We start from the raw sequence: 27,929 nt of genomic DNA, 5'->3' as shown, positions 1-27,929 counted from the left end.
CATGTGCCTTCTCTTTCTTCTTTGAGTAGCACTGATTTGCAAAGTGGCCTAACTTGCCACAATTGTAACACTCCTTGTTACTTCTGTGATCCTTCTTTGGATCTTCCTTCTTCTGTTTCCTCCAACACTCGCTCTCATTGTGGTTGTTTCTCTTGCAGAAACTGCACCACTTCTTGCCTCCTTGGCGCTTTGAGTTGTCTTGTGTAACACCAGAATTTTTGTGTTTAACACGAGCATCGAATGCTCCTTCACTGGTGCTTTCTTCTCTTGCAGCCAGCCTTGCTTCATGAGCCTTCAAGATCCCGATCAACTCTGTCATCTTTGTTGAAGTCAAATCGCTTGTTTGCTCCAACACACTGACTATGCTATCGAACTTGGCTGGGAGAGAGATGAGTATCTTCTGTATGAGTTGAACATCTGACTTCTGTTCACCATGATAAGTTAATTGATTTGCCAATTCAACTATCTTATATGTGAAGACCTTAATGTCTTCATTCTCATACATCTTCAGATTCTCATAGTCCCTTCGCAATGTTTGAAGTTTAATCAAACGAACTTGAGGAGAGCCTTCATACTCCTCCTTCAATGCATCCCACGCCTCTTTGGATGTTGATGCTGCTGCAATCCGTGAGAATATATGATCCGATACAGCAGTTTGCAAGATTTGCAAAGCCAATGTATCGTTCATCATCGCTTCTTCTCTAAGCGATCTTGCCCTTGCTGTTTCAGGGGTTTCATCCACTTGTGCTGGTGGGGCTGCTGCGCCTTCTTCAACCACATACCATAACTTCCTGGTCTTGAGAATGGTTGTCATCTTGATGCTCCAGAAGTCGTACTTCTCTCCATCAAATATGGGGATTACTTGATTCTTCATCGTTTCGAGTGATTCCGAAATCGTATGACAAAATCCTCTAGCCTCCTTTTCTCCACGCCAAGTGTTTCTCTTACTAGTGCTTTTTTCTTTGTCCTCTCAAACGTAAAGCTCTGATACCATGTTAATCTTTTACCAACCGCTTGTGTTACACAACGATCACAATGTGTTACACACGAGTTCGAGAGAAAGAATAAGATAGACGTTTCAGGCTTATAAACTTTTCTGAAAATACTTTTGTATTATTGAGATTCGGTAATGTTTTTACAACAGATGATTGATCTTTATATATAGATCGAATCAATACAAGTATAAGAGACACAACTCTTTATACTAAAGGACACAACATGAAGAGTTACAACTCTTTGTGTAATAACATAAATAACTAACTTATGTAAATGTATCAAGGAGAGATTAGATTATATAGTTTAACAATTTCCGTTGTAGAATCACATATTTCTGAAGGTGACCGACTTTGCCATGCTCTGGTGATCATCTCTTGGTGCTTGCTCATTGCTACTACTATAGTCTCTACACAATTAATTACATATTAAGACATGGAGAGTAGCATAAGAGTAACATCTACCCACTTGTGTTTTCTTCTCCTAGACAAACAGTTTTGTGTTGTCTTCTGTGTTCATAAAATAGTTACAGAGAGTTTTCCCTTTCACACACATGTGCTTGCCAAGCGTTTGATGATACTTCTTTGAACTGCTAATACTAGAGTTAGTAATGAGCGTCAGGCAGAGAGAGACTTAAATGGCGTTGAGTGTGCATATATAATCTTAGGCTCTTACCCAAGTGCATTGATCATGTTATCCTCCTTTCCTTATGCAGAAGTGTGTAAAGTTTTTTCTGAAGCTACTTAGAGCTAAAATGATGGTGAAGAGTTCGTTCTAAAAGTAAGCAACATTTCCACATGAAATACAGTATACTATTAAGGAAGAGGTGCAACAGCTTGTTTGTTTTATGGAACGAAGAAAGAGAGAACAAAAGAAGTTGGTAGTGACTATAGCACAAGTGTCATTAGAACCACCAGCATGGTGAATGCATATAACAGTGTGGTGATCATATGATGTATAGAGAGATGGAGTAATTTTAAGCCTTCTCGTTGTGGATGGGAGGCTTATGATGAGGCTTGATAATCCATGACCACTACTTCTCCCTCTGTCTCCACTCCACCCAATACCCTCTTCCTTCCTCCACCATTTACAACATCTTGTGCTGAAGAAGCAACCTTGTGATGTTGCTTGTGAAACCCTAGACGACTAGCATTGGAACAACCAATATTGGATGACAAAAGCAGAAGAATGAAACAGAACACTAACGCAAATCCTCTCCTCACATTAGCAAGACATGACCTCTATATTTCTCAACATACTTCTATTTAGACTGTGTCTATATGTGGAGAGATGAGGGCAAGATGAATATAGTTTGAAATGTTTCTGAAGTGTAAGAGAAGAGAAGAGGGAAGGAGTATTTGCAGTAAGAATAAAAAGTTAATGGAGTGAGTACGCTATAGTTTTCGAAAGCTACATTTCAAAAAAGAACAAACACGTTCGTAAGTCTTACTGTCGTTATGTGACACTAGTATATATATATATAATCACAAGCATGAAGCTAATCAGATGTTAATATCTTGATAACCAACTGTTTAGTCGAGTGTACATTTAAAGCCAGATGCTATCTACAAAACTATAGGCAAAGATATGATAAGTTCATAATCACCTAGACAGAGAGACAAAAGGGAATAGGCATTAAGCTCAGTGTCTGTAAAGACTGTTTTGTTCATAGGGCATCAGGTCTGTAAAGACTTAGTATTACAAGGGGAAGTTCACTGCTTAGCAACTGAAGATGAAGATAGGACTTGTCCAAACACAATAACCAATAGAAATAGACAAACACGATAGCGAAAAGTGTAAAAGACATATCCCCTTCTTATTATTCGAAGATAACTTTTTAAAATAAACATTGGCTTCATGTGTGATTAACAACTTTGCCATTACTTATGTTTCAACACCACATTTCACCTCACATCGTTTTTTTAATAGTCATTTTTAGCTTAGAGTAATTACATGTCATGTCATTGGCACAAACATATAGTATAAGTTTCATTTTATGGATCTTTATTGTAAACATAATTATATTTCATGATTGCAGGCTATTGGCACATACGTTTTCGAATATACAACCTTAATACGTGCGACTTTCCATATAAAAAGTACGTGAATACGACACTTACCCTACAAAGATGGAGCTGGGTATTGTCAATCACGTGATACTTGCCATAATCCACGATCTTCCTAATATTACAAAATTGGAATGTATAAAGCTAAATATATCAATATTTCGGTAATATATATAGTCATTAATATAATTCAAATTTGTTAAGGAAAGTCAACGTCGAAACTTTATTTAGACGTATTTTAAATAGACGCTGATTGATTAATTTTTTTATTAAGTTGACCAGATTTACAGTTTGTTTCCTATAATAGGAAAAGTGATTCGCATGGATGTGTTTTAAGGCAAGTCCTTGATATTCAAGGATTAATTTGAATTCTGATTATTAAGAAGACGATTATCTACGCAAATCCACCCTGATACGTTCAACTATCCATATAAAAATAAGGCCGCATACCTTTATTGTTTCATCACCGTCTCCTTCTCATAACATTTACAAAGGAGCGTATAACCCCGTTAGGTAATTTCCTTATCTAATAAGGGATACGAGTAATTGTCATGATTCCTTTTTTTATTGTTATAACTTACATGTATCCGTTATGTTAATGTTTTTAGTTTTTACTAACTCATTTTTACGTCTCTCAAACAGGGAAATACCATGCAAGCCAATTTTCTCGAAGATTTGGATTCTTCAACCGAAATGCCTCTGGCGGAATGTCACTGTTATGAAAAAAAAAATCAGTTTGAATCCTACAACAGAGCGTGTTCGGTTGTAAAAGAACCGATTTCATCTTAACCTCAATAAATCCTCTATAGTTTTGAAGATCGATCCAATCCTGAAGTCCAACTGTTATTGTTTTTCAAACTTCATTGACGTCTATCATGGCCTAGCCCATCCTAATTTTTCTATTGGTATGTTTTCTATTCTGTCAAATTTATTATAATTTGAAAGTTACCAAGTTACAAAATCTATGAACATTTTAGTGAGGACTGTCTAATAATGAGTACATGATTTTCTCATATGAAACCGATATTTACGGGGCTGTGGTAGGAGTAGGATTTCTTGAAGAATATATGAACGAAGACGGGAACAATGGTTTTCTTGATCATAAAATTTGTTTCTTTGTAGTAGATATGGAGTAAGTAGTCGACATTCACAAACATAATTGACAAATTTGGTTGATAGCATATGTGTAAACTTTTTTTTCACAACTTACGGGAACGTCCTCATTAAGTGTGTTGCTTATGGAACACTTGCTCACGCTTTCCAAGATTTATGGGATGCGACAAATGCAGACGTTTTACTCTGTGTTTTACAGTTTTGGCAAATTAATTGGAGAAAAGATAATGTACTTTAATATATATATATATATATTTTAAAAGCGGTCGAGCTGATCTTATTTCCATATTTTTCTCAAATTATTTACATTATCATGATAAGTTCGATTCAAGAACTTAACATTGATGGGTTTTTCAAAATTGTGTTTGAGCCATATGATGTAGAAATCGATGCTTTCAGAAAAAGGTAATACATTTTTTTTAAAGTAATACATTTCGTTTAATGAGTTCGAATTTATAATTCTTTTTATTTTGATAATTTATATTCTTTGATATTACTCTTTATATGATTGCAAACTGAGAGTTCTGAAAATACTTTCCACAGCAGTTGTTATTTTTTCATTTTCCTTAAAAACTTTCCTCATAAATTCTGCTTTTCACATTTTATTATTATATTATATGTGTTTCGTTTAATCTTATGAAAGCAATAATTTAATTTTTTTATCTTAATACCATAACTAAGTTTACATAATTATTTACTTCCACAGAAAAACTTCGATTACATCTAACCAATAACATAAGTTTTTAACAGTTTAAGTAATTAACCTTATATAAACATAAGCAATTTACTCCAATCCATCATTGTATAACATGTAATATATGATACCATAACTCTTTCTTTCTAAATATCTATAGACTCAAAATTACAAACTTTTTTAGTCTATTCACTCCGCGCAGGGAGCGGATCATCACCTAGTAATGATTAAAAAAAGATTTCACGATTTTGGAACCGATACTTAAAAAATTGAACTAAGAATAATACAACTCAAACTATATCATTACCGATTGAGTTGGACCAGGTTTGTCTCATCATAGAAATAAACTGATCCAAACTGTACTCTCCTCAAAATTCAAATTATATACGAACTACAAAATACAAAACTGAATACTAGAATAATACAACTCAAACTCTTATCATTACCGAAGAAGCTTAACTGATCCGTGTCAAACCGGACTCTCCTCAAATTACAAACGAACTATTCAGTACTATATAGTAATCATTGATTCATCATCATCACACGAGAAAAGAAGCCACAGACTCATCATCAAGTTTGGCGAAACCTTCAAAAACTGTATCCATATCAACATCACCTAAATCAAAATCAAACATGTCAAATTAATAACCGTTTGTGTTTTAAGTGTGAATGTTTACCGGTCATTCCTCAAAAATACGAATGTGTCGATCTCTCCGGTACAGTTAATAACGATCGAGTTAAGGACAGACAGATACAGGGAAGCCAAAAGTCAGGAAAGACGCACGTGCCGTTCATCACATTGACACATTGTCGTATCTACCGATTCAAATCCAAATTTTCGAAATTAGATAGAAGTCCAAAGTAACACAACAGGTCTCTTGATTCTCTTATTGAATCTTAGAAAGAAACATATCTATAATTTAGTTTTTATTCAAAAGAAAACAAACAAGGACACACAATTTCAAAATCTCAAATCATCGAAACCTATAAATATTAATATTATAATATATACGATCCATGTCGATTTTTTTTACAAAAATTGAACTTAGATCTATAAGGCCTTGAATGACTGCAGGCCGAAGTGATGACTCCTCATCGTTTCAACCACGACAGCCTCGTAGTTCTTTGTCCCAGCACCTCCATTCTTTGCCGCGATGGTGAGACTGTACGTCTTCCCGGCAACCACTTGCTCCTTTCCCTTGAGGATCTTCACGAACACAAGATTCCCCGTAATTTGCTTGTTATGCTCATCGACCGCATACTTGGCTACCGCTTGGATGTTGGGATCAGATAAATCCTTGATCGGCGTCCAGCCACCAAGATTACCTTCCACGACGGAGATGAGAGGGAGGAGGATAAGAGAGAGACAGATCAAACACTTCATCTTTTTTTATTTGTTCTTATTGTTTTCTTTGGCTAGTCTTATTGGTGTTGGTGTATTGGTGTTGTCGGGTTGGGATCTCTCTTTATAGAGATTCCAGAAATTTAAAGAGAGCCCAATGGTCTATTGTTTTTTAACACTCACAAATGGATTCATCCACGTGGCTTCACGGTGGCTGTACTACACATGTACTATCTAAGAGTCATCATTGTTAAGTAATGCAGTGATGAGCACTAAATGGGCCAGATTCGTTGATTTGGTCCAACGTTGACTCGCATCGGCTAAACAGGTATGAGAACCTATGATTTGTTGATTTGGTCCAACGTTGACTCACATCGTCTAAACAAGGTATAAGATCTTACGACGTTGTCCCCAGACATTATTATTTTTTTCTTTTTATAACATCAATTTATATTAATGAATCGAGTTTACAAAGTCTTTGTGTAAAGCATCTGTTATGAAATGAAGAATATAAAAGTAGTATGCATACGGAACATCATTGGGTATATTAGCTTTTGCCAATATTTACAAAGTGATTTTGATACATATTCTCTTTACAATCAGTTTCATAGCATAACAAAAATAATGACATGGTTATGGTTAAATATGACATAGATAATTACATTTAATGTTTATTTATATTTTTATTAAACTTTTTAGAACATGGTAGTAAAGTATACATCATCATTAATGTATTCAAATATGACATTAAATAATGTTTTACAATTTTTGAAATATTATTTATTTTTATTTGTTATCACTACACAATTTTACTGCTAAAAATATTTTCAAATTCTTTACAATTTTATTTTAAAAATATAAAATTTTAATCGTAATATTATTAATTTCCTTTATATATCTACACATTTTAAAAATATTGTTTATTTGTACATTTTGGTAATTATACATTTTTGTATTAATTTTTTATTAATATTATACAAGTTGATTTAATATATTTTATCAAAAAAAAATAGATAAAAATCTATCTAAAATCATAATTTTAAATATATACATATCTATTCTTAAATATAATTTAAAATAAATAAAAACAATTTATTTTATTTAAGTTTTATGCTCAATCAGATAAAAATTTGTATTAAAATATTGATAAGAAAATAATAAAATCTAAAATAATAAATTTTATTTTAGATATAATTTAAATTTAATAATTTTATTACTGCACATAGTACTGGAAAACGCCTAGTTTACTTTATAAATCTCAAGAGTATACTTAGAGCATCCGCATCAGTGAACTCCATGGGGAGTTTACACAGTTTTCGAAAAAAAAAATTATTAAAATAAACAAAAGCAATGAACGTGCCTCTTGGGAGTTCACTGCACTGAACCCGGATCATCACTGTAGCGCAGACCCCACGACACGTGGCGGCTCGCGATTGGTCCGATTAATAATTTTTTTTTTTAAAAACAAAAATCAAACAGAAAAAAATAATAATAAAAAAATACTTTGTGAACCCCTTCCATGGGGTTCACTGATGCTGATGCTCTTATATAGTCGCATAAGACTTTTAGACCAAGGTATAGTATTTGATAGTTGGTCATGAGCTCGAATCAAAAGTTTCATACTGGAATTGACTGAGGCTCTTCTTTTTCTTTTGACAGCTAAAATTCAAATCTCTTGTTTGAACCCAACACTAGGGCTGTTCAATATGGTAAAACTGAATCGTACCGAACCGAACCGAACCGAAATAGACAATATGGTTTGGTCTTGGTATATACCATATAAACCGAATGGATATAATTTTATAAAAACCGTAGGATTTGGATATGGTTTGGTATATAACCGATTAAACCGAATAAACCGAACAAAACCGATTAAAAGTAGAAACATGTAAATATATATCTATTTTATAACAATACATAAAAATCTATTTGTTACATAAGTTAAATTTGTGTTAATAACTATTACCATAATTTTATAGTAATAAAAAACCATAATTTGTATAACACTTGAACTATAACTAAATAACAATACATCGCAATTCAGACATCTTATTTTCTAAGTTTTTTTTTGATCTTTTTGATTTATTTTAGTCTTCACTAAATTAATATGAAGATTATAAATTTGATGGACAATAATTAATGGAAAATTTTCAATTGAAAAAGCATGACTTTAATGAACACTAAATATGGAAGAGTGAAAAAACTTTTCTTTTATGTTTCTGTTTTGTTTCATATTTTTTTTTTCAAAATTTCAAGCTTTGATTTTAGTTATAGATTTGATTATTTTATTTGATGGTTGAAGCATTTTTACTTTTTTGTTCATTTATTTGAACATATAATATATTTTTAATAAATTACTGTGTTGATAATATGACTCTAAAATTTATATAATATGATCTCAAACAAAATAATTATGTTTTTGGTATAAAACCTAATAAACCGAAAACCGACGGTATATAAACCGAACCGAACCGAAGTAAATATGGATTTAGAATGGTAGTTATATTTTACTAACCGAAATACCGAAAACCAAAAAAAACCGAACCGAAATCGAACCGATATCCGGATTGAACACCCCTACCCAACACCCATGACCGAGGCTCAAATGTATGCTGTTACCTCCTGATAATATTTGTAAGCCCAAACCTTATCCAAAATATTGTATTTTTTTAATTTAATTAATAATTTCTTAAATCGAATGTAAAATAAGTAGAATAAGTTAGATAAGGGAGTAGATTCTGTCATACTTAATTCACAAGTATATGATGACAAAAAAAAGAAACTTAATTAACAAGTAGATTTTAAAATCCAACGCCCAAAAAAGAGATACGAATAATGTTTTAATCTCAAATTGTGTTACTGATTTCTAAAAAAAACCCATAGAATATTTTGCATGCAAATTAGGCCTGTACATCGTCAATTTGGGGTTAATAAGTTGACAACTTGCTATGCATTATATTTGAATTAAAGTAACATATAGTTTACAGGCTAAGAGCAAATCCACTTGATCTTTTCTTTTTTTAATCATTATTTTATATGAATCATAGAAAGAAACATATCTATAATTTAGTTTTTATTCAAAAGAAAACAAACAACAACACACAGTATGAAAATCTCAAATCATCTAAACCTATATATATTGTAATATCCGATCCATATCAAGCTTTTATTTATAAAATAAAAAACTTAGATCTATAAGGCCTTGAATGACTCAAGGCTCCTGTAATTATCCCACGCCCTTTCCACCAAGATGGCCTCGTAGTTCTTGTGGTGCCACCGCCATCCTTCGCCGCAATGGTCAGATTGTACTTCTTCGTGGAAACCATTTGCTCCTTCTCCTCGACGATCTTCACGAACACAAGGTTCGCCTTAGATTTCATGTTATGCTCATTAATCGCATAGTTGGCGAGCGATTGGATGTTCAGATCAGATAAATCAATCTACTTTCAGCCACCGAGATTACCTTCCACGACGGAGATGAGATGGAGGACGATAAGAGAGAGACATATCAAACACTTCATCATTTTTTGTTTTTGTTTTTATCTTTTTCTTTCGCTAGTCTTATCGTTGTCGTCGGGTTGGGATCTATTTATAGAAATTTAAGAAGAGTCCAATGGCCTATTGTCTTTTAACACCGACAATGGATTTCATCCACGTGGTGTAAGGTACATAACGTACTTACAGTGGCTGTACTACACATGTACCGTCCAAAGAGTCATCATTGTAAAGTAATGCAGTGGGCACCAAATGAGTCCAGATTTGTTGATTTGGGCTAACGTGGAATCGCGAACTAGTCAGTACTACTCCCTCCGTTCATTTATACAATGTAAGCCCAACATACTCAGAGGCCCAAGCTGATAACAAAACAGAAGGTGAGGCCTCTGAACAAGTCAGCCAACGGTCGTCTGGTCTTCAGAAAGCAGAGAGACAAAAGAGGAGTACGGAGAAGAAGACAATGCAGCTCCAAAACAGATTTGATCCGTTGGTGACTCTACCAGCTGGTTGAAACATCTTTACAGCTGTGAATCTTATCCTTAACGTTTGTATTTAGAGTAAACACTATAAGTATGTGATGTAAGGGATTCTAGCAAGGTAATGAGAAAAAGAGTATTCAGAGAAAAACCTCTCTTGTGTTCTGTCGATGAAGCAAGACCGAATCATGTGTGCCGCTTAACTAAAGCGCTGTATGGTCTAAAGCAGGCGCCACGGGCCTGGTTTGACACATTCAGTGGCTTCCTCATAGAGTTTGGATTCTCCTGCAGCAGGTCTGACCCATCTTTGTTCACGTATCACAAGGAAGGCAAGAGTTTAGTGCTGCTTCTGTATGTAGATGATATTCTACTGTCTGGCAGTGATGATAGGCTATTAGATAGCTTACTACAAGCCTTGAACAGGAGGTTTGCTATGAAGGATTTGGGCGAACCAAGACACTTCCTTGGTATCCAAGTGGTGGCGTATACTGAGGGAATCTTCTTACATCAAAAGGAGTATGCGCAAGACATCCTTCATCAAGCGATGATGTCAGACTGCAACCCAATGCCTACACCCTTGCCAGTAAGAATAGAAGATACTGACTCGACATTGTTTCCAGAGCCTACGTACTATAGAAGTCTTGCAGGCAAACTGCAGTATCTTACAATAACGCGACCAGATATTCAGTTTGCGGTAAATTTGGTCTGTCAGAGGATGCACGCCCCAACAGCATCGGACTTCAGTTTACTCAAAAGAATTCTTCGATATATTAAAGGAACGCTGGAGCTTGGTCTTCATATCAAGAAGAATGAAGGTCTGGTCTTGTCAGGGTATTGTGATAGTGATTGGGCGGGTTGCAAGGAGACGAGAAGATCCACCACAGGTTCATGTACCTTACTTGGACCTAACGTCATATCCTGGTCGGCGAAAAGACAGCCAACAGTGTCCCGGTCTTCGACGGAGGCTGAATACAGGGCACTCTGTTCGACTGCTCAAGAGATAACGTGGCTCTCTTCCTTACTCAGAGACTTCCAGCTACCTCAGACTCAGACGACAATGCTGTTCTGCGACAACCTATCTGCGGTATACTTGAGCGCCAACCCAGCTCTGCACTCACGATCGAAACATTTCGATACAGACTATCACTACATTCGGGAGCAGGTGGCTTTGGGCCTTATTGAGACACATCATATTCCAGCAGAGCAACAATTGGCAGACATCTTCACAAAGTCTCTTCCTCGACGTCAATACAGTGAGCTTCGCAGCAAACTTGGCGTTGGTGAAGTCCCCACCGCAAGTTTGAGGGGGAATGTAAGCCCAACATACTCAGAGGCCCAAGCTGATAACAAAACAGAAGGTGAGGCCTCTGAACAAGTCAGCCAACTGTCGTCTGGTCTTCAGAAAGCAGAGAGACAAAAGAGGAGTACGGAGAAGAAGACAATGCAGCTCCAAAACAGATTTGATCCGTTGGTGACTCTACCAGCTGGTTGAAACATCTTTACAGCTGTGAATCTTATCCTTAACGTTTGTATTTAGAGTAAACACTATAAGTATGTGATGTAAGGGATTCTAGCAAGGTAATGAGAAAAAGAGTATTCAGAGAAAAACCTCTCTTGTGTTCTGTTCTTCACATACAAGACGTAAAACAATCGTCGGAGGCAATTTGATCGATCGCATTAGCATCATCATCTTCATTATTGAGTACTACTATTTCTTCATCAGTTGGAGTTTGATTTAGATCAAACAAAAACTCACTTTCATTATTTGTAAATGGAAGGTGTAGATAAAAATTAGAATTCATGAGATAAATGGTGATTCGTTTGATTGTGTTCTGTCAATATATAATCAAGATTTTTTTTAAGTTTGGCTCCAATTTTAGTTTTAAATTTTTTGTTCTCGCTCCATGTTGAAAAAATTTAAGAAGGATTTTAACACCAAAATTTTCTTTGTACGTATATCTCAAATGAAGAACACAGAAACTAGACTCAAAATTAAAAGTGCATTTATATATTTCTGTATGATAATTTGTCATTATATTGAATCGTTAAGACAAACAAAAATTGGGATCAGTAAAGTTTGACTGAATAATGATAGTAATAATGATCTGAAATAAATTAGAAGCACTAAAAAGTAACAAAAAGGATAAAAGAGGAAAACCAATACTTTGCCTAAATTTGTGTGAAAAGGATAGAGCGTCATGTATAAACGAACGAATGGAGTATATAATAATCATTGATTCATCATCATCACACGAGAAAAGAAGCCACAAACTCATCATCAAGGTTGGCGAAACCTTCAAAAATTGTATCAATATCAACATCACCTAAATCAAAATCAAACATGTCAAATTAATAACCAGTTGCGTTTAAAATGTGAATGTTTACCGGTCATTCCTCAAAAATACGAACGTGTGGATCTCTCCCGTACAGCTAATAACGATCGAGTTAAGGACAGACAGATACAGATAAGCCAAAAGTCAGGAACGACGCACGTGCCGTTCATCACATTGACACATTGTCGTATCGACCGATTCAAATCCAAATTTTCGAAATTAGATAGTAGTCCAAAATAACACAACAGGTCTCTTGAGTCTCTTACTGAATCTTAGAAAGAAACATATCTATAATTTAGTTTTTATTCAAAAGAAAACAAACAAGGACACACAATTTCAAAATCTCAAATCATCGAAACCTATAAATATTAATATTATAATATATCTGATCCATATCGATTTTTTTACAAAAATTGAACTTAGATCTATAAGGCCTTGAATGACTGCAGGCCGAAGTGATGACTCCTCATCGTTTCAACCACGACAGCCTCGTAGTTCTTTGTCCCAGCACCGCCATTCTTTGCCGCGATGGTCAGACTGTACGTCTTCCCGGCAACCACTTGCTCCTTTCCCTTGAGGATCTTCACGAACACAAGATTCCCCGTAATTTGCTTGTTATGCTCTTCGACCGCGTACTTGGCTACCGCTTGGATGTTGGGATCAGATAAATCCTTGATCGGCGTCCAGCCACCAAGATTACCTTCCACGACGGAGATGAGAGGGAGGAGGATAAGAGAGAGACAGATCAAACACTTCATCTTCTTTTTTGTTCTTATTGTTTTCTTTGGCTAGTCTTATTGGTGTTGTTGTATTGGTGTTGTCGGGTTGGGATCTCTCTTTATAGAGATTCCAGAAATTTAAAGAGAGTCCAATGGTCTATTGTTTTTTAACACTCACAAATGGATTCATCCACGTGGCTTCACGGTGGCTGTAGTACACATGTACTATCTAAGAGTCATCATTGTTAAGTAATGCAGTGATGAGCACTAAATGGGCCAGATTCGTTGATTTGGTCCAACGTTGACTCGCATCGGCTAAACAGGTATGAGATCCTATGATTTGTTGATTTGGTCCAACGTTGACTCACATCGTCTAAACAAGGTATAAGATCTTACGACGTTGTCCCCAGACATTATTTACAAAGTGATTTTGATACATATTCTCTTTACAATCAGTTATTCTTTTTACAATCAGTTTCATAGCATAACAGAAATAATGACATGGTTATGGTTAAATATGACATGGATAATTACATTTAATGTTTATTTATATTTTGTTAAACTTTTTAGATTATTGTAGTAAAGTATACATCATCATTAATGTATTCAAATATGACATTAAATAATGTTTTACAATTTTTGAAATATTATTTATTTTTATTTGTTATCACTACACAATTTTACTGCTAAAAATATTTTCAAATTCTTTCCAAGTTTATTTTAAAAATATAAATTTTAATCATAATATTATTAATTTCCTTTATATATCTATACATTTTAAAAATATTGTTTATTTGTTCTTTTTGGTAATTATACATTTTTGTATTAATTTTTTATTAATATTATACAAGTTGATTTAATATATTTTATCTAAAAATAAATAAAAATCTATCTAAAATCATAATTTTAAATATATACATATCTATTCTTAAATATAATTTAAAATAAATAAAAACAATTTATTTTATTTAAGTTTTATGGTCAATCAGATAAAAAATTATATTAAAATATTGATAAGAAAATAATAAAATCTAAAATAATAAATTTTATTTTAGATATAATTTAAATTTAATAATTTTATTACTGCACATAGTACTGGAAAACGCCTAGTTTACTTTATAAATCTCAAGAGCATACTTATATAGTCGCATAAGATTTTTAGACCAAGGTAATAGTATTTGATAGTTGGTCATGAGCTGGAATCAAAAGTTTCATATTGGAATTGACTGAGGCTCTTCTTTTTTTTTGACAGCTAAAATTCAGATCTCTTGTTTGAACCCAACACCCATGACTGAGGCTTAAATGTATGTTATTACCTCCTGATAATATTTGTAAGCCCAAACCCTTATCCAAAAAATTTTATTTTTTTAATTTAATTAATAATTTCTTAAATCGAATGTAAAATAAGTAGAATAAGTTAGATAAGGGAGTAGATTCTGTCATACTTAATTCACAAGTATATGATGACAAAAAAAAACTTAATTGACAAGTAGATTTTAAAATCCAACGCCTAAAAAAGAGATACGAATAATGTTTTAATCTCAAATTGTGTTACTGATTTCTAAAAAAAAAACGTAGAACATTTTGCATGCAAATATTAGGCCTGTACATCGTCAATTTGGGGTTAATAAGTTGACAACTTGCTATGCATTATATTTGAATTAAAGTAACATATAGTTTACAGGCTAAGAGCAAATCCACTTGATCTTTTCTTTTTTTTTTATCATTTTTTTATATAAATCATAGAAAGAAACATATCTATAATTTAGTTTTTATTCAAAAGAAAACAAACAACGGACACACAGTATGAAAATCTCAAATCATCGAAACCTATATATATTGTAATATCTGATCCATATTGAGCTTTTATTTACAAAAATAAAAAACTTAGATCTATAAGGCTTTGAATGACTCAAGGGTCATGTAATTATCCCACGCCCTTTCCACCAAGATGGCCTCGTAGTTCTTTGTGGTGCCACCGCCATCCTTCGCCGCAATGGTCAGATTGTACTTCTTCGTGGAAACCATTTGCTCCTTCTCCTCGACGATCTTCACGAACACAAGGTTCACCTTAGATTTCATGTTATGCTCATTAATCGCATAGTTGGCGAGCGATTGGATGTTCAGATCAGATAAATCAATCTGCTTTCAGCCACCGAGATTACCTTCCATGACGGAGATGAGAGGGAGGAGAATAAGAGAGAGACATATCAAACACTTGTACTGTCCAAAGAATCATCATTGTAAAGTAATACAGTGGGCACCAAACGAGTCCAGATTTGTTGATTTGGGCCAACGTGGAATCGCGTCGGCTAAACAGATATGAGATCCTACTGCATAGGGAGTAGCCAGACTTAGGGCATGACTGGTTTCCTCGCTACCACCCATAAACGCAGCTTTTGCGGTTTATAGCAGTCGTTAGCGTTTTGCAACAATCACCCAGATCACTTTCATCTGCATCCAGATGGACTTGTTAATAAAATGACTAAAATATAATTTTTTACGTTTCGGCCAGAAAATAGCATTTTTACGATTTTGGCCGAAAATATTTTTGCGGTTTTCGAGAAAATGTGTTTTTCGCGAAAAAAGCATTTTTATGGTTTTGGCGGAAAAATACATTCGGGTGTGGCGGAAAAATACGTTTTTGCGGTTTGGACGGAAAAAATGTGTTTTGAAGTTTTGTTTGCGGTTTTGGCGGGAAAATGTGTTTTTCCGGTTTTAGCGAAAAATGTGTTTTTCCGGTTTTGGCGGAAAACTGTGTTTTTACAATTTTAGCGGGAAATGCGATTTTCTGGTTTTGACGGGAAAATGTGTTTTTCCAGTTTTAGCGGGAAAATGTGTTTTCCGGTTTTTCCGGTTTTAACGGGAAAATGAATTTCTCTGGTTTTGGCGGGAAATTTTCACTTTCCGGTTTTGGCGGTAAAATTGTGCTTTTAGTTTTGGCGGGAAAATGCGTTTTTCGGTTTTGGCGGGAGAATTCCATTTTCCGGTTTTGGCGGGAAAATTGTGTTTTCCGGTTTTTGCGAGAAAATGCGTTTTTCCAGTTTTGGCGGGAAAATTGTGTTTTTCCGGTTTTGGAGAGAAAATGCTTTTTGCGGTTTTGGCCGGAAAATGCTTTTTGAAGTTTTGGCGGGAATATGCGTTTTTTGGGTTTTGGCGGGAAAATGCGTTTTTTTTGTTTTGATGGGAAAATGCGTTTTTTCGGTTTTGGTCGAAAAGTGTGGTTTTACTGGTTTAGCCGAAAAATGTGTGTTTTATGTTTTTTTTTACGGAAAAACGCATCTTGCGATTTTGGGTGGAAAGTGTGTTTTTTAGTTTTTGCGAGAAAATGTATTTTTTCCTTATAGCGAAAAAATGTATATGCAAAAAAATAGAATTTATGGTTTGAAAATAATATTTTTATTTTAAAAGATCATTTTTGTCATTTATCATTTTGGACTGAGCTAGATGCATCTGCATCAAGATGCACCATCAAGACTCACCTTCATTTGAGTGAGAATTTGAGATGAGTTTTTAAACATTCAGCTGGGTGATCCATCTGGATGTAACATTATAATGCACAAAACGAACAGCAGTTTGCATCTTCACCCAGATGGATCACCTGGGTGAGCAAACGAACAGGGCCTCTAAACCGCTTCAACCCGCTCTAAACCTTTTAAATTCAAAATTGGTTTTATCTAGCGTTTGCAGTTATGGATGGGTAAAAAAAAATTCGTTTTTAAAAACAATATAAATACAAAAATAAAAATTTTAAATTGAAATAATAGAAATACTAAAATATATCTATCATATTTTAATTTACAATATAAATTTTTAAAATAAAAATATTTTCTATAATTTTTAAAAATTGAAAATAAAATTTTATAAATATAAAATTTATATTTATTATAATATTATAATGTTTAATATTTTTATAACGTTGTAGAATACGGTGGATGTACTAAACATGTGATGTCCAAAGAGTCATCATTGTAAAGTAATGCAGTGGGCACCAAATGGGCCCATATTTGTTGATTTGGGCCAACGTGGAATCGCACCGGCTAAACAGATATGAGATCCTACTGCATCGGGAGTAGCCAGACTTAGGGCATGACTGGTTTCCTAGCTACCACCCACAAACACAGCCTGTGCGGTTTGTAGCGATTGTTAGCGTTTTACAACAATCACTCAAACCACACTAAACCGCTTCAAACTGCTCTAAACTAAACCTCTTAAATTCAAAAGTTGGTTTCATCTAGCGTTTGCAGTTGCCGGAGGGTAAAATTTTTTTTTCGTTTTTTTAAAACAATATAAATATAAATACAAAAATAAAAATAAAAATAAAATTTTAAATTGAAATAATAGAAATACTAAAATATATCTATCATATTTTAATTTATATTATAAATTTTCAAAATAAAAATATTTTCTATAATTTTAAAAAATTGAAAATATAATTTTATAAATATAAAATTTATATTTTTTATAATATTATAATGTTTAATATTTTTATAATTATATAAAATATAAATATTATTAATTTATTATTTAACTGTTGTCGTATTTGGTGGCTAACCAGTCATAAGCAATGTTCGAAAACTCGCTAGGCGCTACGCGTGCGGCTGGGAAGGGCCTAGCGCCGAATCAATTAATCGGAGACTATACGGGGATTAATCGGGGAGTAATTTTATGGATTTTATATATATTTTAGGTGTTATATAATTAATGTGTACTAAAACAGTTAAAGACACTTAGGCTAGTGGTAATGTGCCTTCCCTACCTTATCACAGACCCGGGTTCGAGCAGTAGAAGGCTCATTTTGACATTTTTTTTTAATTTTTAGGTTTAATGAACCCGAAAAGACGAAAATATCCCTGTCTTCAACTTACATCTCTGCGATTTTTTTACAGAGCAACAGCCGCCATTGTTTTTCTTTTGCGATTTCATTGTTTAATCTTGTTAATCTTGAAGATTTTAATCACAAAAGAACAAATCTAAGAGATATATGTCATTTGGAACATAAAACATACAAAAACGATAATATTTTAAAATTTTCCGATTAATGGTCCGATTAACATCAAATCGCGACGGTGGTCCTCCGAACCACGCATTTCCGCCGATTAACCGGCCGCGGAAACCGCGTTTTCGAACAGGGGTCATAAGTATCCCGCAAACGTACCAGTTTCTAACGCAGTACCAATCGTACGAATTTCTTAAAACCGATTAGAATCACAACCACCCGCATCCGCAAACTCCCATAACTGCAATCGTAACCGCTGCGGTTACATCAGGCCTTCTACAGTCACAGAAGATTTTTGGACCAAGGTTAAAGTATGTTGATAGTTGGTGTTGAGCTCGAGCCAACTTACTTGAAGAAAATCTACAATCACAGAAGACTCTAATGGAATTGATTGACGCTCAAATATATGATATTGACTCCTGGTTTAATATTTGAAAGCCCAATTACTACGACTGGACTCTTGAATCCCGCCGCAACGTTCTCGGCTCTTCCTCTGTCCACAATCTCTGCAAGAGCATTTTCATCCTTGGATTCATTTATTTATTTTTTGCCCTCGGATAGAGTTTCATGTTACACTTGTGGAATCATGTTGCAAAGGCAAAGCGTATCTATGCTATTGAAGGTGGTTTCTTTTCGTATCACCAAATGTTTACTAATGCAGGTTAATATTCAAGCTTCATCAAACATTTTGGTTTGCAGTGATCGCAACAACTCTAAATACTATGTGGTTGTTGTTTAGGTGCTCCTAATTGTTCCTAGCATATATTCTCACATTTAATTCATTTTTAACTGTATTCATCAGACCACCTACTGTTTTTTTTCTCTATGGCAGTACTCTGCTAGATTTAACGCTGATGATGAGTGGGGAACTTTCTTTATTCTCTAAACGAGGGCAAGATCCCAAAGAAACGACTTAATCGTCAGTGCCTCTTTTATATATAATGGTGATATTGAAGGTTATACCTTGCTTCCCTCTGTTGACAGGCTTTCTCTAATCTTTGTGTAGAGACTTGCTCCTGAGGAGACGTCAATTAAACTTTTATTTCCGTTGTAGAATCAAATCTGTCTGAAGCTGACCGACTTTGCCATGCTCTGGTGATTATCTCTTGGTACTTGCTCATTGCTGCTACACTATTAATTATATATTAGACATGTGTAAGATATGAGGATTAGCATGATAATAACCTCTGCCCACTTGTGTTTTCTTCTCCTAGACAAACAGTTTTATGTTGTCTTCTGTGTTCATAAATAGTTACACAGAGTTTTCCCTTTACCACACATGTGCTTGCCAAGCGTTTCCCAGACATGCATGTCCTAATTGTCACAGAGGCCCCGAAGGTCTGACAGCTAGTTTTTTTTTTTGGTTGTTCTTTAAGTCTGTAATGGAGGTGTAGTACATTTTAACACAGTTTGCATTTGATACGGGCCCAAAATTAGTTAAAGTTTTTTCTTGTGAGCCAGCTTCTGTTTGTACCACTCATTTTCTTTAGTATTTTTGCCGTTGTGAAAAACTAGAACCTCTTTTTTTATGGTCCGATGCTTCTTTGAACTGCTAATACTAGCGTTAGAGACTTAAATGGCGTTATTTTTGTTGAGTGTGCAGAAATAATCTTAGTAGGCTCATACCCTACTGCATTGATGTGTATTCCTCCTTCTCTTATGCAGAAGTGGCCCACTTCAGACAAAAACACTATTCATCCTACTGTGTCTGTGACACATCATTCTTTCAAAATCATCTTTTAAGTATTAGTGAGTTTTCCCTTTTGAGTATTCAGTTCTGTTGCTTGTGTTCTCATGATAAAAAAGACCATTGGATTCCAGTTCGGTCTGTGCAGAACAAAATGTTAATGGGAAAGTAAACATAGAGTTGGAAGTTCCTTTCGTGGAGATATGTATGAAATGCTTCATGTTTAGACTTTTTTTCTAGGCATTTTGGATTGATTTTGATGTGAAAATTAAATATGGTTTACTATGTTGACATTTGAGCAGCACTAATGAGTTGAGTGGGTTTTGGAAAACTTTTAGGTGATACTGGATGAGGCAATAACCAAACTTAGACCGGATTTCTTCTGGTTGGGCGGTCTGAAGAGTTCGTTCAAAGTAAGCACATTCCACATGAAATACAGTATATTATAAGGAAGAGGTGCAGCTTGTTTGTTTTAGAGAACGAAGAAAGAGAGAACAAAAGAAGTTGGTAATGAATATAGTTCAAGAGTGTCATTAAAACCACCAGCATGGTGAATGCATATAACAGTGTGGTGATTCATATGATGTATAGAGAGTAATTTAAGCCTTCTCGTTGTGGATGGGAGGCTTACGATGAGGCTGAGGATAATCCATGACCACTACTTCTCCCCCTGTCTCCACTCCACCCAATAACCTCTTCCTTCCTCCACCATTGACAACATCTTGTACCAAGGAAGCAACCTTGTGATGAATCTTGTGATGATGCTTGTGAAGCCCTAAACGACGAGCATTAGCACATCCAATATTGGATGACAAAAGCAGAAAAACGAAACAGAACACCATCTTGAATCCACTCCTCACAGAGCAAGGCATAACTTCTCTATTTCTACTGTGACTATATTGAGAGATGAGATCAAGATGGTATGAAATGTTTATGGAGTGTAAGAGAAGAGAAGAGAGGGAAGGAGTATTTGTAGTGAGAAGAAAGTTAATGGAGTGAGTAAAGAGAGTAAAACAAGCATTGAATGCAGGTGGGGGGTCCTTCATTGCCATAACATGCTCTTGTTCCTCTCTTGTTCTTTTACCTTCTCTCTTGTCCATTTTTTCAAACATATTCACATTCATTTCTGCATTACATATACGTATCTATTGATGTATAGTGGTGTGTCTTGATCGGCCAAACTTTTTGTCTACTTAAGAGTCTTCGTGTGGGGTCAATCTCTCATTTTCCTTCTTCCATTAGCAAACCTTATACTTACCCAGTTACCCTTGTCACCCATCATTACTGTACAATTTCAACGGTAGTTTATCCAGATATATGTAGAGCATATAACACAATAGTTTGACGTAACATTCGTAAGTCATACTCAGATGACATTCATCTTCTTATCAAGACACTACTAGACATGTCACATACGTTAACATAACAGCATCCCCATCTATTCAGTTAACCCTTGCGTTCAACTTTCACTTAAATATTCGAAGTACCTATCTTTTCCCAAGGACACAACCGCGTGTCTCATGTTTCACGTGACTGGTTAGGAGGCCTTCTCGCCTTGAATGAGATAATATTTTTGAGGATCATTCATAAATACATAAACCGAGCAAGCTTTAACGATTGACAAATAAACATAAAGAAGCAAAAATCAACATGGACAGAGTAAGATCTAGTTAGTAGAACAAGGCAACATGGTGCGACCGTCTCTTCCCCCCTCCGTCAACGACAATGTGGGACCTTTTGTACCATAACCGGCCACTGCTGTTCTATTTAGTTAAAGACTTTTTTGCCTCTGTAACTACAGTGGCACTCACGGCAACATGTTATGTCGGCTTACTGAGTGAAAGTCAATCGAAAACATAATCAAGTAGGTTTTGAGATTATATATACATTATTTTTATGTTCTCTGTACACATGAACGGCCATCTTAAAGTTCTTAGAGAAGTAGTACATAGGCTGCTTTGCTTAGATAACTAATAAATAAGAAATGAAATACTCAGGCGAAATAGGAAAAATAGAAACGAAGTATCCAGCAAGAGATCTCTATGGAGATCCAAATGTGTTCTCTCCACTGTAAGTGACATAGAGGAAACCATCATCATCCTTTTTCTCTTCATACACAGCAGACATTAACGCACCTGCTAGAGTTATCAAAGTAGATGTCTTAGGATGATATTAAAGAAGTCATGAATACACAGTAAGAGCGAGCATATCAGTGTTACCTGTTGGAGGAAGAACATTGTCGACAAAGATAAAGATAGCCTTTTCTGCACTCAGTTTGATTCTTTTGCGAATGACATACACGAACTGCCCCACTGTCAGATCAGCTGGGACTAGGTATCTGCATCCAGGATAAAAAGCTTAGTTGTGTCAATCACAAGTCAGGTCCGAGGGAGATGTATATTGATTACAGTAATCAATATGCTTAATTTTTCTTGTCGATGGTTGGTATATCACTCTTCTCACCGTTCTCAACAATCACCTCGATCCCACACAAATACAAAAAAAGGGTGAAGATCATTACTCAAGTGTCACTACTTTTTAAGAGCTTGATTGGTTTCTCCGCTACCACCCGCAAACACAGCTTTTGCGGTTGACAGCGTTTCGAAACAATCATACAAACCGTTACAAATCGCTTCAAACCGCTCCGAACCTCTTAAAATCAAAAGCTGGTTCCAGCTAGCGTTTGCGGTTGCAGGCGGTTGCGGGATGATAATTTTTTTTCTTTTTCTTTAAAAACCATATAAATACAAAAATAAAAATATTCAATAAATATTTTAAAATAGAATCATAAAAATACTAAAATATATCTATTATATTTTAATTAATATTATAAAATTTTAAAATAAAAATATTTTCTATAATTTTAAAAATTTAAAATTATAACTTTGAAAATATAATTTACATATTTATTATAATATTATGATTTTTGATATTTTTATAATTATATAAAATGTAAATATTGTTAATTTATTATTTAACCGTTGCTTATTTGGTAGTTAACCAGTCATAAGTATCCCGTAAACGCACCAATTTCTAACCGCAGAACCAGTCGTACAAATCTCTTAAAACCGCTAGAAACCGCAACCACCCGCATCTGCAAACGCCCACAACCGCAACCGCTGTGTTTGAACCAGTCAGGCTATAAGTAACCATGTAAAATCATTAATCACTTCCCAATATGACACTAGAATTCAAACAAGTTCAGTAGTTGAGTTAATACAGTGCCCAAATATATAAATATCACAAGCATGAGGCTAATCAGAGATTAATAACCAACTGTTAATTGGGAGTCACTACAAGAAAACGTATCTTTACCGAGGAAGTTTAACGAGGAAAAATAATCCTCGTAAAAAAACGTTGATTTTGCGAGGAAATTACGTTGAGAAAGAAAAGCATCGTTATTTCGTCGTAAGGTAACGACAAAAAAAATTCGTCGTAAAGACGATGTAAATTGACGTGGCTTTTACGAGGAAATAGTTTTTCCTCGTAAAAGCCACGTAAATTTCGCGAGTGCTTTACGACGAAATATTTTACGTGTACTTAACGAGGAAATTTTGAATCCACCAACTTGGTAGGTGGCTCACGTTTTTTTTTTGGCCATACAATTAATTTTCGTCGTAATTTCATAGTAAAATTACAACTACCAGATTCGAAATTTTCTATAAATATGGATGTTGGAACATCATTTTAAACACACCAACAACAAAAAACGTGAAAGAAAAAAAAATGGCTGGCTCTGGGACTATTTACGAGTTGCGGAATTGGATGTATATGCATAGAGATGCTAACGGGAGAGTGACGAAAGAATACCTTGCGGGGCTGGAGACATTTATGCACCAAGCAGATTCAACACCGCTCGCCCAAGAAAGTGGTAAGATGTTCTGTCCTTGTCGGAAATGCAACAATTCGAAATTGGCAAACCGTGAAAATGTTTGGAAGCATTTAATAAATAGAGGTTTCACGCCAAATTACTATATCTGGTTTCAACATGGGGAAGGTTATAATTATGATCAGAATGAAGCTAGTAGTAGTAATAGCAATTTTCAGGAAGAACCGGTTAATCATCATTTGCATAATGAACATAGTTACCATCAGGAGGAGATGGTAGATTATGATAGGGTTCATGATATGGTAGCTGATGCATTCGTAGCTCATGATGAAGATGAAGAACCTAATATAGATGCAAAAAAGTTTTACGGAATGTTAAACGCGGCGAATCAACCACTTTACAGTGGTTGTAGAGAAGGTCTCTCTAAATTGTCGTTGGCTGCTAGAATGATGAATATTAAAACTGATCACAATCTACCTGAAAGTTGCATGAACGAATGGGCGGACTTGTTTAAAGAGTATTTGCCGGAAGACAATGTGTCTGCTGATTCTTATTATGAGATTCAGAAATTAGTTTATAGTCTTGGGTTGCCTTCGGAGATGATAGATGTCTGCATCGACAACTGCATGATCTATTGGGGAGATGATGAGAAGCTAGAAGTATGTCGATTCTGCAAGAAGCCACGATTCAAGCCGCAAGGACGGGGACGTAATAGGATACCGTACCAAAGGATGTGGTACCTACCAATTACAGACAGATTGAAAAGATTGTATCAATCAGAGCAGACTGCTGCAAAGATGAGATGGCATGCCGAGCATACTCAGACGGATGGTGAGATGACTCATCCATCAGATGCAAGAGCCTGGAAACATTTCAACAAAGTACATCCGGATTTTGCTAGCAATAGCCGGAATGTGTATCTCGGATTATGCACAGATGGATTTAGTCCGTTCGGAATGTCAGGGAGACAATATTCATTGTGGCCAGTCTTTCTTACGCCATACAACCTGCCACCGGAGATGTGCATGCAACGGGAGTTGCTATTCTTGACGATATTGATACCTGGTCCGAACCATCCAAAAAGGTCCCTGGATGTTTTCCTACAACCACTGATAAAAGAGTTGAAGGATTTGTGGTCAACAGGGGTGAGGACGTATGATTGTTCAACGAAGACGAATTTTACGATGCGAGCTATGCTTTTGTGGACCATAAGTGACTTTCCTGCATATGGGATGTTGTCTGGATGGACTACACATGGGAGATTAGCTTGTCCATATTGTAATGGAACGACAGATGCGTTTCAACTGAAGAATGGTAGGAAGACAAGTTGGTTTGATTGTCATCGTCGATTTCTTCCCATTGGCCATCCTTACCGAAGAAACAAGAATTTGTTTACGCACAAAAGGGTTGTGAGAGACACTTCTCCACCATATCTAACTGGAGAACAAATTGAAGCACAAATCGACTACTAGAATCGCCCAGTCTTGCTCTAACTCCCGTAACACAGTCGATGAGCACGGGAACGGGCCGATGCTTCACACTACGGGCCAAAAACCCCACGCTGGTGTCCGTTTGGAAATGGTAATTAAAAATTTAATTATATTAAATTTTTAGTATATTTTTATATATATATTCTAATTAACAACTTTCTTAAATGTTTTTTTAGGCCAAAGAGACGGGAGAATTCCCGTCTCTTATGCAACTTTACGAGAGGACCCACAAGAATAAGGCGGGCCGATTTATAGATGGCAAGTCCGAACAAATCTACAACGATTTGGCTGCTCGGGTTGAAGAACGCCAGACCCAGCTGACCCAACAGTCCACCGATGGATTACCCGTCACCTTATCCACACCTGAAGTGGATAAGCTTTACGAGGAGGTAAATTTTCTAAAATTTTAATTTTTTTAAATATTCATTTAATTTAACTTTAAATTTTTACTAACAAAATTTATTTTTTGTTTTTAAGGTTGTCCCTAAAAAAAAGGGACGGACGTTGGGGATTGGTTCCGTCAACGATGTTCCGAGAGCGACATCGTCTTATGTTCAGCGACGGGATGATGAAGTCTCTCAGCTGCGTAGGGAGTCTGAAGAGCTGCGTAGAGAGTCTACTCAGCTGCGTAGAGATTCTACTCAGCTGCGATCTCGTATGGGTGGACTCGAGGGCTTCTTGGACGTTGTAGCGGCCACAAATCCGGAATGGGCGACTTTGTTGAGGACCATGCGACAAGAAAATCCTATCCCAGGCCAGTCACCGACCGACGACTCACATGCCGAGGCGGATGTTCAGGCGAGGAGTGATGAATTCTATGAGGCGATTAATTAACGACCACCCAAGTTCTTTTTAATTTCGGTTCTTGTATTATGAATTCAAAACTTATTTATATATAAAATATTTTGGTTTTGATTTTTTTAGAATTTTAATTTCATTAATAATTTAAATAATTTAAATTATATTTATAATTATAATTTTTTATATTTCTATAAAATAATGAAACGAAGTAAATTCGTAGCTAATTTTGCGGCTTCTTTACGTGGAAACTTAACGTGGTTTTTACGAGGAAACGTTTGGAAATCTATCAAGGTTTTTACGTTTTCTTTACGTGGAAAGCTTTCAAGGTATTTACGTTAATTTTACGAGTATTTATTTACGTGGGTTTTACGAGGAAAGATTTTCGTGGTAATTACGAGGAATGTTAGCGACGTCCTTACGAGGAATCTTTACGTGGTCTTTACGAGGAAAATTAGCGACGTCCTTACGAGGAATCTTTACGTGGTCTTTACGACGAAATATCCTCCTTCGCTTTTACGACGAAATTATTTCCTCGCTAACTTACGACGAATTAGCGAGGATATATGCGTTACGACAAACATATAACGACGAAACGGGTTTCCTCGCTAATTCGTCGTAACACTGCTTTTACGACGAATTAGCGAGGAAAACTGCCCTCGTAAAACTTGTGTTTTCTTGTAGTGAGTATATTTAAAGCCAGATTGTTATCTACAAAACTATAGCCAAAGATATGATAAGTTCAAAATCACCCAAGACAGAAAAAAAGGGAAAACTGTTATATAGGCATATAGATGCTGGGCCATGAAACATAACAAGAGCTTAAGCTGAGTGCAACACAAAGGGATCGTCCAAACATGGAAAAGGAAGACAATATGCTAATCACATATGTGTTTAGGTAATGTAAAACACTGAGCACTCGCCGGAATCCTATCTGGATATTTCTCTCTAATCCGAGCAGCCTCTACACTTCTTTTCTCTGAAGGCAGAAAATAGAATCATCATTAGATCCAAAAGTTATAAGTTTACTTGAGAATCAAACAGAAAACTAAGAGAACAAAAAGGTAGGATCCAAACCTAGGTCATGCTCTTCCTTGAATGTGCTCTTTGCCATTCCTTATAAGCCTACATGTACAATAACAACCCCAACCAGCAACCATCAAAAACAGATGTCTCACATACGCATCAAACCGAGAAGATTTAATCTTAACCGTTCATTCTAATGCCGGGATGCGGGATCACGTTTCTGCGTTATGACGTATCTACCCCTAACAACTTTTGGCTAGGTCAAGAAGGTAACCAACGGAAATGAGCATGCCGGTTTCATTAGATTTGGGCCCATTATGAGCCTAAGAAATAAATATTGAAGGCCCATTAAAGTAAGTGCAAATAGAACACTAGTACAGAGCGTAGAGAGGGGGATGGGGATAATGAAGAGCTGCTTCGTGTTCACGATGGGAACGGCTTATGGTGTATACGTTGCACAGAATTACAACGTTCCCGATGTAAAGAAGCTGACGAACACTGTTCGCGTCATCCTCGAGCACATCGAAGAGAATTATCGGAAACCCAAGAAGGACGATGTTGTTTGATTGATTGATTGATTGATCGAGGTTTTGCCGATCTCAATCTGTTTCTTTTTTTTTGTATTATTATTTCATAAAATTATTAACCCGTTTTGATCGGGATTTTACTGTATAATTCAGGGCTGATTATTTGTTTTGATTCGAAAATCAAAAAAGTATGGATCGTGATTTTTTTTGTATACAGAAGAGAGAATTGGGATTTTACGCAGATCAATTGGGGTTTTCTAGGTGCTGCTGAATCTGTCTATGTACTCTTAGCAAATTTCCCTTTGAATCTGTCTATGTACTATTTAGCATTCATCGGTGATT

The 27,929-nt window shown here is 35.4% G+C and overlaps 5 protein-coding genes and 3 pseudogenes across 5 annotated transcripts; 1 reads left to right on the top strand and 7 right to left on the bottom strand.

Moving 5' to 3' along the window:
• Positions 1-177: 177 nt before the first annotated feature.
• Positions 178-5,550, bottom strand: LOC103869863 (annotated as a pseudogene).
• A 226-nt stretch (positions 5,551-5,776) lies between these two features.
• On the bottom strand, positions 5,777-6,559 carry LOC108868786 (cysteine proteinase inhibitor 4). The gene has a single exon (XM_033281377.1). It carries the CDS (start codon positions 6,248-6,250, stop codon positions 5,918-5,920), a length of 333 nt encoding a protein of 110 aa, XP_033137268.1. The 5' UTR covers positions 6,251-6,559; the 3' UTR covers positions 5,777-5,917.
• A 2,841-nt stretch (positions 6,560-9,400) lies between these two features.
• LOC103869448 lies at positions 9,401-9,745 on the bottom strand (annotated as a pseudogene).
• A 3,052-nt stretch (positions 9,746-12,797) lies between these two features.
• Positions 12,798-13,414, bottom strand: LOC103869457 (cysteine proteinase inhibitor 4). Its single transcript, XM_009147544.2, has one exon. The coding sequence runs from the start codon at positions 13,268-13,270 to the stop codon at positions 12,938-12,940; it is 333 nt and encodes a 110-aa protein (XP_009145792.1). The 5' UTR covers positions 13,271-13,414; the 3' UTR covers positions 12,798-12,937.
• Positions 13,415-14,953: 1,539 nt separating this feature from the next.
• LOC103869854 lies at positions 14,954-15,463 on the bottom strand (annotated as a pseudogene).
• Positions 15,464-20,339: 4,876 nt separating this feature from the next.
• LOC103869437 lies at positions 20,340-21,526 on the bottom strand. Its single transcript, XM_009147522.3, has one exon. It carries the CDS (start codon positions 21,039-21,041, stop codon positions 20,517-20,519), a length of 525 nt encoding a protein of 174 aa, XP_009145770.1. The 5' UTR covers positions 21,042-21,526; the 3' UTR covers positions 20,340-20,516.
• A 242-nt stretch (positions 21,527-21,768) lies between these two features.
• Positions 21,769-27,216, bottom strand: LOC103869844 (autophagy-related protein 8f). Its single transcript, XM_009147914.3, has 5 exons — positions 27,112-27,216; positions 26,958-27,013; positions 22,344-22,396; positions 22,137-22,255; positions 21,769-22,052 (listed from the first exon to the last, which is right to left on the bottom strand). Exons 1-5 carry the CDS (start codon positions 27,146-27,148, stop codon positions 21,958-21,960), a joined length of 360 nt encoding a protein of 119 aa, XP_009146162.2. The 5' UTR covers positions 27,149-27,216; the 3' UTR covers positions 21,769-21,957.
• A 138-nt stretch (positions 27,217-27,354) lies between these two features.
• Positions 27,355-27,847, top strand: LOC108870701. The gene has a single exon (XM_018656133.2). It carries the CDS (start codon positions 27,456-27,458, stop codon positions 27,624-27,626), a length of 171 nt encoding a protein of 56 aa, XP_018511649.1. The 5' UTR covers positions 27,355-27,455; the 3' UTR covers positions 27,627-27,847.
• Positions 27,848-27,929: the final 82 nt, after the last annotated feature.

The sequence above is a fragment of the Brassica rapa genome, chromosome A01 (assembly GCF_000309985.2).
Source record: "Brassica rapa cultivar Chiifu-401-42 chromosome A01, CAAS_Brap_v3.01, whole genome shotgun sequence".
NCBI classification, from domain to species: Eukaryota; Viridiplantae; Streptophyta; class Magnoliopsida; order Brassicales; family Brassicaceae; genus Brassica; species Brassica rapa.
This window is presented reverse-complemented; position numbering and strand designations above follow the sequence as displayed.